The sequence below is a fragment of the Medicago sativa genome, chromosome 7 (genome assembly GCF_051527215.1).
Source record: "Medicago sativa cultivar Bolivia chromosome 7, Bolivia_mono, whole genome shotgun sequence".
Lineage (NCBI taxonomy): Eukaryota > Viridiplantae > Streptophyta > Magnoliopsida > Fabales > Fabaceae > Medicago > Medicago sativa.
Genome location: NC_140755.1, coordinates 63,994,652 through 64,012,809, shown reverse-complemented (window position 1 = coordinate 64,012,809; position 18,158 = coordinate 63,994,652). Strand labels below are relative to the sequence as shown.

Here is an 18,158-nt window from a genome sequence, read left to right as displayed (position 1 = left end):
TTCAGGCTAAAAAGTGCAAGAAAATTACTAATTCTAACAAAAATAAAGAAAAAAAAACTTCAAATACTTTTCTCAAGTTTTAGCACAAAAAATGTCACAAAAATGTTAAGAAAAATATTAAAAACATATAGAAAAATTTTTAGGATTTTTTTTATGAAAAGATTGAGCAAACAGGGGTGTAAATAGCGAAAATCAACAAAAGCAGCAGATACAAGGGGTGTGTGAATAGCAGAACTGGAAAAAAGGCAAAAAACATTGGGCTTGGAGCGGATCAGGTAAATGGATACGGGTCATGGATTCTTTCTTCTTCAAAGTTACAAAACGTGAAACACACAGACATGAAGCTTCTTCTCTCTCAAAACATTTTTCTCTCTATTCAAAGGATAAATCCTTCAATTCTCTTCTTCTCAATCGTCCAACCCTCTTTTCTTCTTCTCTTTTCTTCATTCTTTTCAAAACAATCGATTATACAAGCCAAAACATACACATGAACACTAAACACAAAGCTAATCAACGACGAACCTGTGAACGGTGGTTCTGATTCGGTGTGAACCTTCCTGATCAGTATCGACGGAGTCTTCAAACGAGAGCCGCAAACGAAACCTTCATCTCCGTCGTCTTCTTCTTTGATTCCGTTTCCAAAGCCGTCGGATTCGCCGTCAACCTCGGTTTCGTCACCGTTATCGAATGAATCTTCGCGGTTCCTTCTCTGTTCACGTTCTTCGCAACTTCGCCGTTACCGGAAACTTGAGGCTTCGACTCTGTATCCGTTCTGAACTTGTGTGCTTGTGGTTCTTGATGAAAAATAACGCGGAAGCAACGCCGTAATGATTGTTGCAATTTGGAGTGGATTTTGTTGATTTTTGAGAAAAAATAGAAGAAGAAATAGTGTTGTAAAGATGATGATGATGATTTGCGAAAATGATTTGATTTGGTGATGTGAAAATTGTTGTTGATGATGATGGTGGATTATGGTGAGTTTGTGATGAATTTGGGAGGTTGTGGAGGTTGTTATGGTGGTTGTGGAGGTTGAAGGTGGTTAGAGTTTGTTGTGGTGGAGGAGAGTGGTGGTTGAAGGTGGTTATGGAGGTTTTGTGGTGGTTGGAGGTTGTTAGAAGAGAGAGAAAGTGGAAGAAAGTTAGTTAGATGGGAGGGAAAATTGAGAGAGAAAATAATTAGGAATGTTGTGATTTTTTGTGGAGTTTTGTGAAAAATGATTGAATGATTGTAATTGACCAACTTTGACCTTTATAGGCTAGCTCATTGGCCTTGGACCAATAGGATAGAGACATGTGGCACTTGGACTCTAACAAACTCTTATGGACCAATAGCATTTGGACACATGGCACTTGGACTCTAACAAACTTAAAAAGGGATTAAAATGTAAATAACAAAAATGCGAGGACTAAAATGAAAATTAAAACTAAAATTGAATTGAAAGAGTAAATTGAAAATTAACGTAAAACGAGGCGATTAAAAACAACAAAGCAGATTAAAACGAATCAGAAATATTATGTGAAATGACCAAAATGCCCCTGGAGGCTTAAAACGACTAAAAATGACTTAGATGAAATTTTAAAATGGATTTTTAACAGGAAATTAAAGCAAGAGTTCATACAAGCGAATTAAAAAACTCAGAGGCAATTTTTAGAATTTAAACAGGGTTTTAACACATGAAAAGACCAAAATGCCCCTAGGGGCAAAACTGACTCAAAAATGACTTCAAATGCAATTTTAGAAATAGATTTTGACATAGAATGAAACAGAGACTTATTCTAACCAAATGAGAAGACTCAAACAAATTTTTAAAGATTGAAAGAAATTTTGACATAGGAAATGACTAAAATGCCCTTTTTCACGAATTTTGCAAATAACATTGAAATAAAATGCAGAGAAAGATGCAATTGATCAGAGACATATCAGATGACTTGAAATGCAAGAAAAGAAGAATTGATTAGTATTTTTAGGTCCAAAATTGGGTATAACATGGTTGATATCCTCAAAGCTTGTTATCCTTCCATCTCTAATACTACCAATGAAGACCAATTCATCAAGCGGAACAACAATAATCATTCTTGTGTCATCTTAATGCTGATGTAAGTTGCCTTGAATCTCCTATAAGAGCTAGTTATGAAGGAATTTTACGAAATGATGCAGATTTTTTCTTGTCAAGGTTTTTTGGGTACATTCAAAATTCATCTGATATCTTGTATGCTAAGCTCTATGCCATCTTTAAGGGTTTCTTGTTGGCGAAAGAAATGGGTATTACTGATTTTGTTTGCTACTCTGATTCTTTACATTGTATCAACATCCTCAATGGTCCTCCAATGAGGTTTCATACTTTTGTTGTTTTAATTCAAGATATTAAAAAGTTATTGAAGCAATGAAATGTTATGGTTAATCACACCCTTAGGTGAGGAAATCAATCTCAAGAATTTTTTGTCAAGCTTGGTGCATATTCTGATGTTGAGTTTCTTCAGCATGAGTCTCCTCCGATGAACCTCAAGAATTTTCTCCAAAGTGATGCGGCTGGAATTTTCTATTTGAGGGAGTAGCTCTCTTTTTGTTATGTTTTTCTTGTTTTGTAGCATTGTACACCAAAAAAAAACTTGTGCAATATTGCACATGTTAGACAAATACATAATATAGACTCAAGACATCTTAATCTAATACTACTCTCAAGCTAAAGCTAATTAAGTTTTGAACTTGTTACAAAATTAATCCTTAAAATAAACCAAACTCGTTAATATTATAATCAATGGAGAGGAGCAATCAAAGTAAGTAATGATCATAAAGAGAAGTAACAATCATAGTGAAAAACCATCGAGAAACAACAATTACAAAGAACCGTATGAGAGAGAGAGAGAGAGAGAGAGAGGTGTCAAACGAAATCAAATCAAATCGAAGAACCAAATTGAACCAAACAAAAAACAAACCAAAATGCCTCAAACTCATTGTTGTACATCTTAAATCTATAAGTGAATTCTCGATAAGACCCTCCTAGACCTTTAGGAGTTCACCGACATTTTCAGCACCGTTTTTAACGTCAGATTCAGGTTTGCTAAAGGACACTTCAATATGAATTGAACTAAGACAATTCACCTTCACCAACAACTCATCAGTGAAAAGTAAAATCCATATAAGATACCAAACAGAAAACCAAAACCCACAAGATCCACAACCAATCAAAATTTATCAAGTGGAATTTTGTTTCCAGACCATCGTATTGTGTTTTTTTCTTCAATGGTACCGATCTTCAGCAAACATAAAACAAACCAAACACATTCTTAAAATTTTAGGAGCTCAATAGCCGAAGCGACAAGTAGTTTAAGATAGATCAAACCATACTATTGATCATGGCCGTCCCTAAGAATTCGGAGGCTCGGCTCTGGGAATGAAAAGAGGCCAGTGATAAAATCAAAACGTATTTTTTTTAAAAAGCAATGTTCTATTTATATTTTTTAAAAGATAAATATAAGGTGCCGTATATATGCGGTACACCCAAAGGTGAAAATGACTACCGTATACATGAGGAACCCCCACCTAACACCAAAAGCAAGAGGACCTAATTCTAATAGGCCTAAAAGGCTAAAACAAGAGGACAGAAAATGGCTGGGGGTATTAAAAAAAAAATTGGAGGGCAGTAGTACTAGTGGTATTAAAAAAAAAATTGAGGCCCATGGCTGGGGGAGGCCCAGCTCTGTTGAGTTGTTTGCACCCCCTCAGGGCCGGGCCTGCTATTGATGACCAGTCAAATCCAATCAAGGCAAATCATGTGATTCCATTCAGTTATCATAACAGTTCCTTTTCATTTTTATAGATTTAGCAGCTCTTGAGGTTAGGATCGGTTTCTTAGTGCACGCTTGCTACATGTTAGGATATTAAAGTTGGATCTTTAAAATTGTTGATAATTTGTTTGATTTAGCTGATAATTTTATCACGACAAACTTCACTTTTAGTGTAATTTTGCCTCCCTCTTTGTTCCTCCTATATTATATTATTTGAAGTTATTTATTCTACTCCCTCCGTCTTAATTTATAAGCAAAAAACACAAATTCACACTTATTAAGAAAACATAAACATAGTAGTTTGTGGTATAATTTTTTGTGTTCTTCATGAAATAAGTTTCATGAAAAGATGTAAAAACAATTCTTATTGGTTAATGATTATGGAAAGAATAGAAAGTTGAACAAATTGAATGCAATTTGCATTTAATTTTACTTTGGAAAAGATGATTTTTTTGAAATAATATAAAAGTTGGTCTTTTTTGCTTATATTTTGAGACAAATAAAATGAGATTTTTTTGCTTATAATTTGGAACGTAGGGAGTAACTTTTTATTCGCACAAATCACTAAACTAGATTATAATATTATTTTGCTTTCTCATTTTGACTTTTGAAACATGTCTACTATTTTTAATTTGCTTATTTTAGTTAACAAAGAAGGATTTCAAAGACACAACCTGATGATAGTATTTGGTAAAAAAAAAAAAAATTAAGTTAATAACTTAAATTGGTGCAATTTTTGCATTTTTTTTCTTGCTTTTTGCAATCATTTCATAATAACACAGTATTGAATGTATCTCCAATTAATACTAATATACAAAGTTCTATAAAACTCGTGCATCGCACGGTTAGAGTCTAGTTGTTAAATAAATCCTTATTATCTAATCCTAAGCTACAATGTAAACAACTTTGAAAACCCTAATCTTTGCTAATGAGCGGGAAAATCTTGCTTAACTACATTTAATGTCAAATTCAAATTTCAAATCTCTTACACTCTTAACTAGGTATTATAACCAGAAATGAATGTTTTCATTTTTCCGATGTTTCAAAACTCACAACTAATTGCCTGCCACATTAATCATCACCTCATTTATTTCCTTCTCTTTTCTTTTCTCACGCCTCCCAATCTCTCTCTTTTCACAATCACACGCTTTCACCATTTCTGCCATTCATTCTTCCTTCAACTCCATGTCTCTTTCTCATCTGTTCATCTCTCTGTCTCTCTCCATCTCTCATTTTACCTTGATTCCAATTGTTAACAGCTCTATCTCTCTCTCTCTCATGGGTATGCATCGCAAAAACTTTGATACGACAGAGCAACGTGACGAAACTGATGCAAAGGAGATCAAGTGATTTGAGAAGCTGCGAAGAAGCAAGAAGCGTATGCATGAGGAAGGAAGAAGCGTTGGAGGAAGAAGCGGGATTTGAATCCGCCACCACCAACACCACCACCGCCGCAAACGGTACTTCACCGGCGACGAAGCTTTTGATTCCAGAAGTTCCGATGAAGGAAAACGTGGATGTAGTGAAGGTGAAAACGATGGGGTAATTTTCTTTCAATTTCCATTTTCATTTTTAGTGAAGGTGAAAACGATGGGGTAATTTTCTTTCAATTTCCATTTTCATTTTTTTTGAATTTTTTGAATCTCTTATGATGCTAATTGAAATTTTAACACTGACAGTGTAAAAAGTAGTCAATAGATCACAACCATTAATATGTGTAACTTTAGAAATAGTTATGATTTAAGTAAAAAGTTTATAATGATTAATTGATAGTGTAAAAAAATTGATTGTATGGTATACTATGATTTTCTCTCAACATCCAAGAGGCTTTCTTTCTTTCCTCTAATGTAATTTTTTATATTTCACATAAATTTTATTAATTTTATGGTATTTTGTTTGTTTATTCATTATTCAGATTGTTTTTTTAGCCGTGTAGATACTATCTTCCCTAAATCATCAATTTGTTGTTCCTAAAGTTTCTGAATATCAACCATAGAAAATGTCTCTACATTGGATTTGCCTATGCCTTTTTAACCTGAATTCAAATCCCCTTAAAAATTAGTAATTTGTCCACAATTTAGGTGTAAAGGTAACTTATCTTAATATAAAAACTGAGTTTAACTATGCCTTTTTAATGCAGGTGTCAATTACAATGTTAAGACCATTGATATTAAAGACATTTGCAAAGGAATTTTGTTGGAAGCTTGCTATAACAATCATAGATTTTAGGACTGTGGTGAACAATGATGGGCCATGAATATATTGAAATTGTGTCATAAAAGCAAAGGTAAATGTGTTGTTTGACAAGAAGATATCTCTATAACTGAAAACGGCTTACTTGATGCAACCGTGTTGCTGTTATTGTTACATGACTTTGGATGAAAATTGTTTTTTTAGAAGAATTAAAGCACAAACTTGAAGGATTATTGGGCCATACATGTGACGTTTTGAAATGTGTGAATCACTTGAATATATGATGTTATAAAATAAAATAGTGGCATGATTCTCTGGATAGCCAATCACTTAACTGTTGAAGTCTATTTAATATAGTCATTTTTTGATGCATAGCTTCAATCGAAATTGTTACTAAATAGCAGTGATAATAATAAGCGCAATGAACAATAAACTTCTTATAAATTGCGGTGCGGCTGTTCGATCGTTATCTGATACTGTATGTGTAACATTATTCCTGTGTATATGCAGAATAACAATGCAGCTAATTTTCCTTCTGAGCTTGATATTTTCTATGGGAAACATATGCTGTTCAAAGTTGAGGTCACCAATGGAAATCTTATACATAATTGGCCAGCTACGCTGTTAAACGAATCACTGATGATGGGGATATGATAAAAAGGTTCATGGTTCTACATAATATCAAGGTGTTATGTTCATACAATATCCATATGGTAATCAACCTATTATACGAGGACTGTTTATAATCGAAGCTTTTATTTTGTGCAGGCAATTACCGACGATGATAATGTTGTGTATGATGACAATGTCGTGACTTTGAGCGATTTTGTTCCAACTCAGGTATATTAATTGTATTAAAACTAATGAACATATACATGCAATGATAACAAAATAGATGTTGCAGTTTAGGAATTAAAAGCAAAATTTGCTTATGATAGTTACCTTAGTTCTGTCTAAAGTTCTGTCCTATAGCAAAATTTGCATAAAAACACTTGATTTCTATAATGTTTTTTTTTTGTAGTTTTAAATCACCGCAATTTTAAAACTAAATTTTTTATATGAGTTTCCTTTACGGATGTTTCAATCTGCTTATGGTAGGCTTATTTTGTTTATTGTATCATGAAGGTTGAGAGCGATGATTCATCCAAGTCTTCCGTTAATCAAAAGGCAACTGAGGTCATCCAGGTGAATGACTGTGAGAAAAAGGATGAACAGACACCTTGCAGCAAAGTTGCGGGGAAAAGATCAGCTGAAAAAGGTGTTTTAGAGCTGACGGCTTATGAGTTGGATGGCGATGAAGCTGCCACAAAATCAGTCAAACTGAAAAGTGTGAAGCTTGAGCCCAAAGATTAAGAATAGTGCATGTTGCAGTCTGTTTCATCTATTATTTTAAAAATTGTTTGGATGTTATGGTTTATTTCTTCCGTATTGTTTTTGTTTCTTGAAGTACTATTTGTTCGTGTTACTTTAAGCGCCGTTTATGGTGTATGACATTTCTTATCCGTGTTTTGTTTAATTCTAAAGTTATCCTTTTTTGATCTATTCAATACCTTTGTTAGCATTATTTTACAATTATGAGCAACCATACCGTAGAAATTGCATGTATATTCAATTTTATGACAGGGTCTGTTTTGTTTAGAAGTACATTACTAACCTATTAGAGGATCTGTGCCCCCAGAGGTATATATATATATATATATATATATATATATATATATATAGGGTTATGTTACAAGCCACCCTTTGGTGGTGTCTTTTATCAAGTCACACCTTAAGGTGTGATTTTCACTTTTTAGTTATAACTTTGCTAAAAGACACCTTCATAAAAGTAAGTTGGTGTCTTTTCGCAAATGCTCATAGAGTAACTTGATAAAAGACACCTTCACAAAAGGTGTCTTCTATCATATCCCATATATATATATATATATTTGCAGATGTATTGTACATCAACATTGATAATGCCACTGCATGTTTATTATGTACAGCTATGATCCTCATTCGCAGTAAGGTTTTAGTAGTGAATTGTAAATTGAACAGAAAATAGGAATTTCTGTCGCATCTAATGTTGATGGTTTATGGAACTGTTATTCTGTTTGTATAAGTAGCAAAAATTATATGATAAATGATATAAACAGTGTCATTTTAGAAGTATTAGGCAAAGAAATATGTTTTTTTTGCTGCCCTATTTTAATTCAGTTGCATATTTGTTAAGAAATATCCTCATTCACCAAGATTAGGCATATGTGACTGAACAAACAGAGAAGGTATTTTTTCTCTAATTGTTAATTTTAAAAAAAAAAATACCTTCTCTATTTAGTGCTTCCACTATCCTGTGAACAATATCTAACGAAATTGGCGACCTATAGCTGCTTAGATATTGTTAATCCTTCTCCCATATGCTAAATTATAATGAATATACAAACTTCCGGATTTTTATTTCTGAACAAACTATTATTATGAACAGATTTAATTTCGAAGATATCAAGTTAATATGTACAGATTTAACTTCCAAGTGTATGCAATATTTCACACCATTCCATCTTTATAGTAAGTGCTTGATATATCATTCATGAATAAAATTGTGGTTATATTTACAAGGAGATTTTCTGCAATCTACCGATTTAATGTCTTTTTTTATTGTATTTTTTTATAAACAATTTATTTTGTACCGCAAGCATATTTTAATTTCAATATATTTGCATGTTTTGTTTCCAATCGATATGACCCGTGCGGCAGCACGGGTGGATGGTCTAGTTTAGTAGATAGTTGAGGTTGACACTATTGCAGCTCGTGGGAAAAAAGACGCGTAATGTTAACATCACAAACTTACACTGTTTTATAACTGACACAGTGCACCGTATTATTGATATCTCATTTCTGCAAGCCTTCATTATGTCACCAATATTGCTTCTGATGCATTATTTGTGGTCCAGAGCTTTAACTGCAAACCATGCATTATTGATTGTAATTTTTCCGTTTATTAATGTTTCCGTTTGATATCACCAGTAGTCAAGTACAACATAATTTTTCCAATTTTGTGTAGTTGTTGGTACTTGGTACTCCCTCCGTCCCATATTAAGTGACCTAGTTGACCATGTCACGTATGCCAATGCATAGTTTTTAACTTAAATATCTTAAATAATTTATTAGAAAAAATTATGAAAATTTCATATTTTGAAAATATTCATCGTGACGAATCCAACAAGATCTTATATGCTATATTTTGTATTTATGTATTAATAGAAAAATGAGGTCAAAACATGTTATATGAATAATACACTTTTTAAAATTAGGTCATTTAAAACGGGACGGAGGGAGTAATGTTTTAATCTTCCTGACACAAGATGTAAATTTCCCTTGGAGATCTATGATTTGAAAAATCCACAATGGTAGTTCTCTAACAAGGACTCCTTAAATGGACCCCACGTGACACATCACTTATTTATAATTTTTTAATAAAAGTACATATTAAGGACTCAATGACTCCAATGGCAATACACTAATAAGGACTCAAATGAAAAGTACTTAAATATGTCTCACTATCTTTACATATTAAACAAAAATAATTTATCTATTACTCACTTTTACAAGTGGGACCAAGTAGTACACATTTTATTACTTCTTTATGCAAGTGGGACCAATTAGTACATATTTTATTACTTCTTTATGCAAGTGGGACCAAGTAGTACACATTTTTATTACTTTTTAAACGTGGGACCCGTTAGTTACCCAGGAGAGAGAGTCCTTATATAGTTGTCTGTTCCTTAACGGGGACTCAATTTTTCTTCCTCCAATGGAGGGTCCTTAACAGGAAGTGGTCCTTGTTAAGTAAGGACCCCCCATTGAAGATGCTGTTAGTGATAGTTATCCTTCATTTCCCTCCAAATTTAATCATCCATGTTCGCATTATTTCAATGTGTCATCAGAGAACACATGTGTGTTGTACCTTGTACGACTCTCATAACCTTTTAAAAGCATCAATTAAAGTTACTCATGCATTTGGTGAAACAGACAAACATGACATTATTATTCAAGACTGAAATTTAATAATGTATGGTGATCAAGTCGATATTGTTAGTTTATGTCGCGTCATTTTTCAGAGATCAAGGCTATTTGATTAGCTTTTGATTCATTAATTTTTTCACGACTGAACTTTTAATTTAAAAGAAAGGGGAAAAGTTCAAATACCTTATTTTAAAAAGTTTAGAATTCGGGGGTTGGTTACATAAAAGGAAGGTATTAGCACCTTTTATGTTCGTAGTACTCTACGATAACCTCTTGATTTTATTTAACTTTTTATGCTTAAACTTGCTTGCTTTAAAAAGAAGGTAGAGTGGTGATTAAATAAAAGAAAAAAAGAAAGTTTTTTATTTACATTTTTTTATTGATTTGGAAGGACGTGGTTCTTTGCCTACGTATCCATAAGGGATCAAAACCTCGTAGTTCGGGGTAAAAATTTACGTTTGATTGGTTTTGTATTTTTTATTAGTTTTGAAAAAGGTTTTAAAATAAAAAGTCAAGTGACAAATAAGAATTGATTTGTATTTTTTATAACGAAAGAGAATAGACTTGACGTAGAATTAAAATTGATTTGAAATTTGATTAAGAAAGAAAATAAAAAAAAAGAACGAACACTTGATTGATAATCAAGGTTTATTATGAAAATATTTTGTGACTTTTGTTATTTGAATGTTTTTGTTATTTTGAGTGTTTTTTGTTATTTTGAATGATAAATAAAACCTAAAACTAAAGCATGAGAATTTTGTAGTGAGGTTGGATCACCACAAAATCTCTTTAACCTAATCTAATTTTGGTGATCGGGTCTATTTTAAATTGTCATTTTTTATAACATATAAGAGGAAAAATAAAAATAAAAATACATTGAAACCAAAAGGGACAGGAAGGAGTAAAAAAAGAAGAAAAACTCGTCAACACAAGTCGAAGAAGGAAGAAGAGAGGAATAGTCCATGTTAGAATTGTCAAGTCTATTTTAAATTGTTATTGTGTTAAATATCTTATCATATGTTGATTTAATAGTTATTTTTTCCGGCGCATCTATTATTATAATGACCCAATAGAAGAGAGATGAGACCCCACGACCTAAAGTGGCTTAAAGACCGAGTCTCCGTCGATCATGGGCGAGACTTGAGAAGCAAGTAGCCGTCTCAAAATAGAGTCCCCTAGCTAAACTATAATTCACTCACATTTTACCCCAAATACTAAAATTTCAAGTCAACCCTAGTTAGGATATGTTTGTGCGTGCTTTGAAAAATTGCTGAAGGCAAGGCATATCAATGAGTTCCTGGCTCAAAAACTAGCACCCAACATGTTATAGATCATGCGACAAGTGGAATGCTACACAAAGGGGGAGTAGATGAAACATTAAGAAGCGAAGTTGAGAGGCGGGGGTTTGGGAAGAAAAAAAAGAGGAGTAAGTTAAACAAATAGTGGACGTTGGAAGGAGGGGCTTTGGGGGCTTATTTATCTTCAAAATATAAAACCCTTCTTATTTTGATAACTAAAAATTGTAGAATTCTGCTCATTACCCAAATGGATTTGCTCATGCCCAAAGTAAAAGTCGAAAATGCCCCTACACATGTTAACATGCGCTAGTGCAAATCACAACGTAACTTAAGATGCGCGTGACTTAACTCACGCTATTACAAAATGTAACGCAACTTAAGTCAAGTTGCTTGACTTAAACCACGTTAGGCATAAAACTGGTACAAAGCAAGCATCACAACAGAATTTGAGTAGCGTGAGTTAAGTCACGCTAGTTTTAACACTAGCGTGAGTTAACTCACGTTGGTGCTGATGCTACATGCGCAGTAGACTTGCATGGCAGTGGCAATGGCAGTAGCTGCTGCCTTGTTCCATCTGTCCCTGTTTAGTGCAATCATTCAATAATTTATTTGGTACAACCATTCATTGATTCATCTAGAACTCGTAATTTAGAGAACATGCAGTCATTCAATAATAACTTAGAAAGACAATTTTAACGAAAAATAACGTAAATGTCATAAATAATGTCAACCGTGCAAATGTAAATATATTACAACCAAAGTGTCAAGAAAATACTACAAGTCATAAAAAAAAAAAAACAAGTCATAAACTAAAACCCTACTGCTGCTACTCCTGCGGACTATGACTCCTAGACCTCCTCCTCGGAACCTGCTGATGGTCAAACACGCTATAATCGGTCCGGAGGCCCTCCAAAATGCGAAAGAAGAGTGGATTTGAAACCACCTCTGGAATCCCCATCGCATGCTCCACTCTGCCTCTGATGCTGTTGATGACCTGCAATGGATCGGGAGGATGTCTGGCCCACTCCTGGTCAATAAGAATATCCTGGTAGACAGGTCTCGGCATGACAATGTCAGGCTCTGGAGCAGGGTTGACGATGAGAGGATGGGACACACGGTAGAACCACCTAACATATCTATCTAAATGCTTCCAAGGCTCGTCGTCCAGGACCTGGGCACCCCTATGCTGCTGGGGAACGACATGTAGAGCAAACTCCAAGAAGGCAGCAGCCACATCTGGTGGGGCAAGAGGCATAATCGTAGTAGGCGCTCGGGGAACGGTCTGAACATAACCGTACTGCCTCAGCACCCGCTCCGGCAAGTGACGCACCATCCTCTATCTGCCGGCCATGATGCATCCGGAGTACCAGCACACGTCCTGAAAAGGCGTCACATTTCGTTGGTGCTCGTACGGCCTCCAGGTGACATGACAATGCTTCATCGAATCCAACAAGCCTCTAAAGTGGTCAGCATCAACAAACCCCTTTTAGGTTTCCATCTAGCCACATATGGGTTCTCCCGTTCGTAATCTAGATGTCTGGACCTCGGAACCACATGTCTGAAGTGAGTTATAACCCATCCCTGCAAACACAAAGAGACAAATCTATATCAGCACACCAGTGTCATACAAGAAACTATACATTTACGTTTAACTTAAGAAAAAGAAGAAAAAATATATTACCACAAGCAAGCCCATGTAACCACCAACTGAGCCAACATTTGAGTCTGAGGTAAGATTTAGCTGCTCATACAAGAAAGCAAGTCCCATCGCGCCCCATGACCACGTGCCTATGTTAGCCAAATCCCGAATCGCAAGCATCCACAGCAGACTAACGGTTTTGTTGTTCTTGCTGGCAAAAAGGGTGTAGCTAAGCAAGAGCAACAAAAACGCCTTCACACAGGCGGGCCTAATATGACCCAGCTCCTCCTCCTCCTCTGATAAATCATCCCCCATCAAATGGTTACACCTGTTCAACAGGTGGTCATAACGGTCTTTCAGGGCCGTGTAAGAGATAGAGGCACCAAAATCAGTCACTTGCCCAATCGCCTCCTCCACCGGAAACAAAAGGTGGGTCACCAGCAGATCTACAACATGGTCATGATTTAAATCCTCTTCCTGAATGAGCCGTCCAGCGATGGGGATGTCTAGGAGACAAGCAATGTAACACCCCATTTTCCCAACGTAAAAATTTCATAATTAAAAATCAGAGTAATTCAACTTTAAACGGAATGCTACACTTCTTAAAAATTCATAAACTGAATAAATAACAATTTATTTTTCAAAATCATTTAACATAAGTAATTCAAAACTTCGCAGCGGAAATTAGTTCAACAATAAAAATAATCTTTGGCACGCAGGCCTCAACATAAAAATCTCATAAGTCTTGTTCAACATTTATTCATAAAAATCCATAAGTAATACGTAAGGAATAGATTTATTCATAAAAATCCATAAGTAATACGTAAGGAATAGAAATAGAAGACATAATCTCATCCCGTTACGTATCAGAGCACCTAAGACACACTTGTGAGGAGTCCACTCACGACCGCAACTAATCCTGGTTACCTGCAAGTTACCCGTACGAAGAGCAACATTTCCAAGCAGAGGGGTGAGATTTCTCAAACAATAATATTAAGCATATAAATCATATAAAGTACATTCAACAACTTAAACATCTTATAATCCATTAATCATATCTAACAACTTAAACTTCCTTAACTAGTGTCATTAATCTTCTTATATTGGTCGTAAAACTATCTTAATATTAATCATAAACATCTTCATATATTATCAATTACTAATCTTAACATCATCATATAACATCAAATAATAGTCTCCAACAATCATCACATAACATCAATATTAATCACAAACGTCACCACATTTCATCAAACATTATTTATAAGCATCAACACCTAATATCAAATATAATCATAAGCATCATCATGTAATTTCACATAAGTATTATTATCAAAACATAGCATTACCGAGAACAACTTCATAATCAAATTCGTAATCAACTTCATATATCAACATAATTATAACCCACGTAACATCTTATCATAAATCATTCGTCTTCATTCATCATAACACTTCATTAATAACTTATCAACTTGACATCTTAACAACTTGACAACTTGATATCTCAACATCTTAACAACTTCGACTCGACTATGCAACTTCTACTTCTCAAATCATCTTAAATCATCTTAGACATCTTCATTATGCATGTGGTACCACCAGGGCATTAAACCCTCTTCTCTAAGGTCATAAAGGACCTATCGGGCATTGAGCCCCCATCTCTAAGGTCATAAAGGACCTGTCGGGCATTAAGCCCCCATCTCTGACTATGCAACGACACAACTCTAATGCTACGACATAACTTTCGTACAACTTAGGAAACTTCATGAACATCTATGACATCCTAACATCTTGACATCTTGACAACATAACATCTTAACAACTTGATGACTTCATAACGACTTGACGACTTAACAACTCTTATCATCTTAACATCTTAGCATCTTGACAACATATGGATCACATAAATAATTCATGTCATATCATAATATAACAATATCAAATGATAATAAACAACATCTTAAAACATCATATTCATCAATCATAAACAACTTCATATATCGTATTTAAACATCAACAATAATTCACTATGTATCTTCGTAAAAACATAATAAATTATCCACAACATATTTTCATGTCAAACCAAAGCTACTGGAAAGATATCACAAATATCAACAACTTTCATGTTTACAACAAGGATCGATTCAAAACAGAAACTTATGAACAAAACGCAAAAACATGAAACAGAGAATGTTGTCACCGTAGAATTTTGCTAAGACCTCCTTGTAGTATTTTCATCATAACTCAAAGACCAAACATCATTTTCATATAAAACCAAAGCCACTAGAAAGCTGACAAAATTATCTAAAACATGCATGTTTACGCCTAAGACCAATTCTGTACTGATCAATACCAGTTTTCATTTTAAATTCGGAAAAGTTGTGCTGAAAGTCCATAAAAATTCACCGTGACCTACGTGCAGTAATTTGACAATAACTCAAGTTCTATAAATCGTTTTGACGTGAGACCAACGACATTAGAAAGCAAACATCCATACCTACAACTTTCATGTTTACACCTAAGACCAATTCCGCACCGATCAATACCAGTTTTAATATCAAAATTCGGGCAGAATGCAGATTTTCTTCAAGTTTCACCTAATCTCATGGTGCTAACCTCAAAACTACTTCCAATAATCATCCAATGGATTATCTAAGATCTGTACACAATTTCTACATCAATTCAACAAGTTTTCATCATCTAAATCATCAAATCTCTCTCAAAACCCTAGTTCTCAAATTCTCACAAACTCTCCCCAACTTGTTAGATGTAATCTAATGATTTAACAACTTAATATTAATGCAAGATAGTCTCACCCTCACCTTAGATTAATTCCTAAATCAGCAGCAGCGTTCTTCTTTCCTAAGGTCTTCTCCTCTTCTCTTAACTTTTCTCTTCTCTTCTCTTCTTTCTTGTTCTCCTCTTTTGCAAAAAGCGGTTTAGGGTAAACTTTTTCCAACCTAAGCTTCTCTATTTATAATACTAAAATATTCTTCCCAAATCTATTTAGGCCCAACAACTTATTCTTCTTTCTATTCTAACCCCCAAATCCACTCACATTAATAATCCTCATATTCTAATAAATAATATTTCTCTACTAAATATATAATAATACACCAAATAACAAATATATTATGCTAGTAAATACCAACATATAACATAATAAAATATCACTCAACAAAATATATTAACTAAATTATAAAAAGACATCTAATCTCAACAAATCATATATCCCTCATATACATCATATAAATATATAAATATATTCTAAAACTAATTAAAATAATTAAATAAAAAGGATGGTGTTACAACTCTCCCCAACTTAAAAGAATTTCGTCCTCACAATTCAAGCACAATAGAAAATAAATTTAGTCAATACTACTTCAAACAAAACACAAAAACCACATCAAGTTAGTCAGTTAAACATGATCACATAAAAACATAACTACTAACTAGAAAACATGACGACACGACACAACGACTCATCTACTTGGCCGGACGGACCGACCTGCTCAGATACCAATTGTAACACCCCGTTTTCCCAAGGTAAAAATTTCATAATTAAAAATCAGAGTAATTCAACTTTAAACGAAATGCTACACTTCTTAAAAATTCATAAACTGAATAAATAACAATTTATTCTTCAAAATCATTTAACATAAGTAATTCAAAATTTCGCAGCGGAAATTAGTTCAACAATAAAAATAATCTTTGGCTCGCAGGTCTCAACATAAAAATCTCATAAGTTTTGTTCAACATTTATTCATAAAAATCCATAAGTAATACGTAAGGAATAGAAATAGAAGACATAATCCCATCACGTTACGTATCAGAGCACCTAAGACACACTTGTGAGGAGTCCACTCACGACCGCAACTAATCATGGTTACCTGCAAGTTACCCATACGAAGAGCAACATTTCCAAGCAGAGGGGTGCGATTTCTCAAACAATAATATTAAGCATATAAATCATATAAAGTACAATCAACAACTTAAACATCTTATAATTCATTAATCATATCTAACAACTTAAACTTCCTTAACTTGTGTCATTAATCTTCTTATATTGGTCGTAAAACTATCTTAATACTAATCATAAACATCTTCATATATTATCAATTACTAATCTTAACATCATCATATAACATCAAATAATAGTCTCCAACAATCATCACATAACATCAATATTAATCACAAACGTCACCACATTTCATCAAACATTATTTATAAGCATCAACACCTAATATCAAATATAATCATAAGCATCATCATGTAATTTCACATAAGTATTATTATCAAAACATAGCATTACTGAGAACAACTTCATAATCAAATTCGTAATCAACTTCATATATCAACATAATTATAACTCACGTAACATCGTATCATAAATCATTCGTCTTCATTCATCATAACACTTCATTAATAACTTATCAACTTGACATCTTAATAACTTGACAACTTGACATCTCAACATCTTAACAACTTCGACTCGACTATGCAACTTCTACTTCTCAAATCATCTTAAATCATCTTAGACATCTTCGTTATGCATGTGGTACCACTAGGGCATTAAGCCCTCTTCTCTAAGGTCATAAAGGACCGGTCGGGCATTAAGCCCCCATCTCTAAGGTCATAAAGGACCTGTCGGGCATTAAGCCCCCATCTCTGACTATGCAACGACACAACTCTAATGCAAAGACATAACTTTCGTACAACTTAGACAACTTTATGAACATCTATGAGATCCTAACATCTTGACATCTTGACAACATAACATCTTAACAACTTGATGACTTCATAACGACTCGACGACTTAACAACTCTTATCATCTTAACATCTTAGCATCTTGACAACATTTGGATCACATAAATAATTCATGTCATATCATAATATAACAATATCAAATGATAATAAACAACATCTTAAAACATCATATTCATCAATCATAAACAACTTCATTTAACATCGTATTTAAACATCAACAATAATTCACTATGTATCTTTGTAAAAACATAATAAATTATCCACAACATATTTGCATGTCAAACCAAAGCTACTCGAAAGATATCACAAATATCAACAACTTTCATGTTTACAACAAGGATCAATTCAAAACAGAAACATATGAACAAAACGCAGAAACATGAAACAGAGAATGATGTCACCATACAATTTTGCTAAGACCTCCCTGTAGTATTTTCATCATAACTCAAAGACCAAACATCATT

General features: G+C 33.7%; 2 protein-coding genes across 3 annotated transcripts; one reads left to right on the top strand and one right to left on the bottom strand.

Annotated features, from left to right (window-relative positions):
• The first annotated feature begins 2,819 nt into the window (after nt 1-2,819).
• On the top strand, nt 2,820-7,523 carry LOC146907615 (uncharacterized). 2 transcript variants are annotated; one of them, XM_085728919.1, is made up of 5 exons: nt 2,820-5,330; nt 5,929-6,075; nt 6,492-6,667; nt 6,750-6,821; nt 7,107-7,523. In XM_085728919.1, exons 3-5 carry the CDS (start codon nt 6,632-6,634, stop codon nt 7,332-7,334), a joined length of 336 nt encoding a protein of 111 aa, XP_085585045.1. In that variant the 5' UTR covers nt 2,820-5,330; nt 5,929-6,075; nt 6,492-6,631; the 3' UTR covers nt 7,335-7,523. The 2 variants fall into 2 exon arrangements, with proteins under 2 accessions (XP_085585045.1, XP_085585046.1); XM_085728920.1 differs by having other exon boundaries at nt 4,927-5,316.
• A 4,587-nt stretch (nt 7,524-12,110) lies between these two features.
• On the bottom strand, nt 12,111-12,617 carry LOC146907614 (uncharacterized). Its single transcript, XM_085729131.1, has one exon. It carries the CDS (start codon nt 12,615-12,617, stop codon nt 12,111-12,113), a length of 507 nt encoding a protein of 168 aa, XP_085585257.1.
• Nucleotides 12,618-18,158: the final 5,541 nt, after the last annotated feature.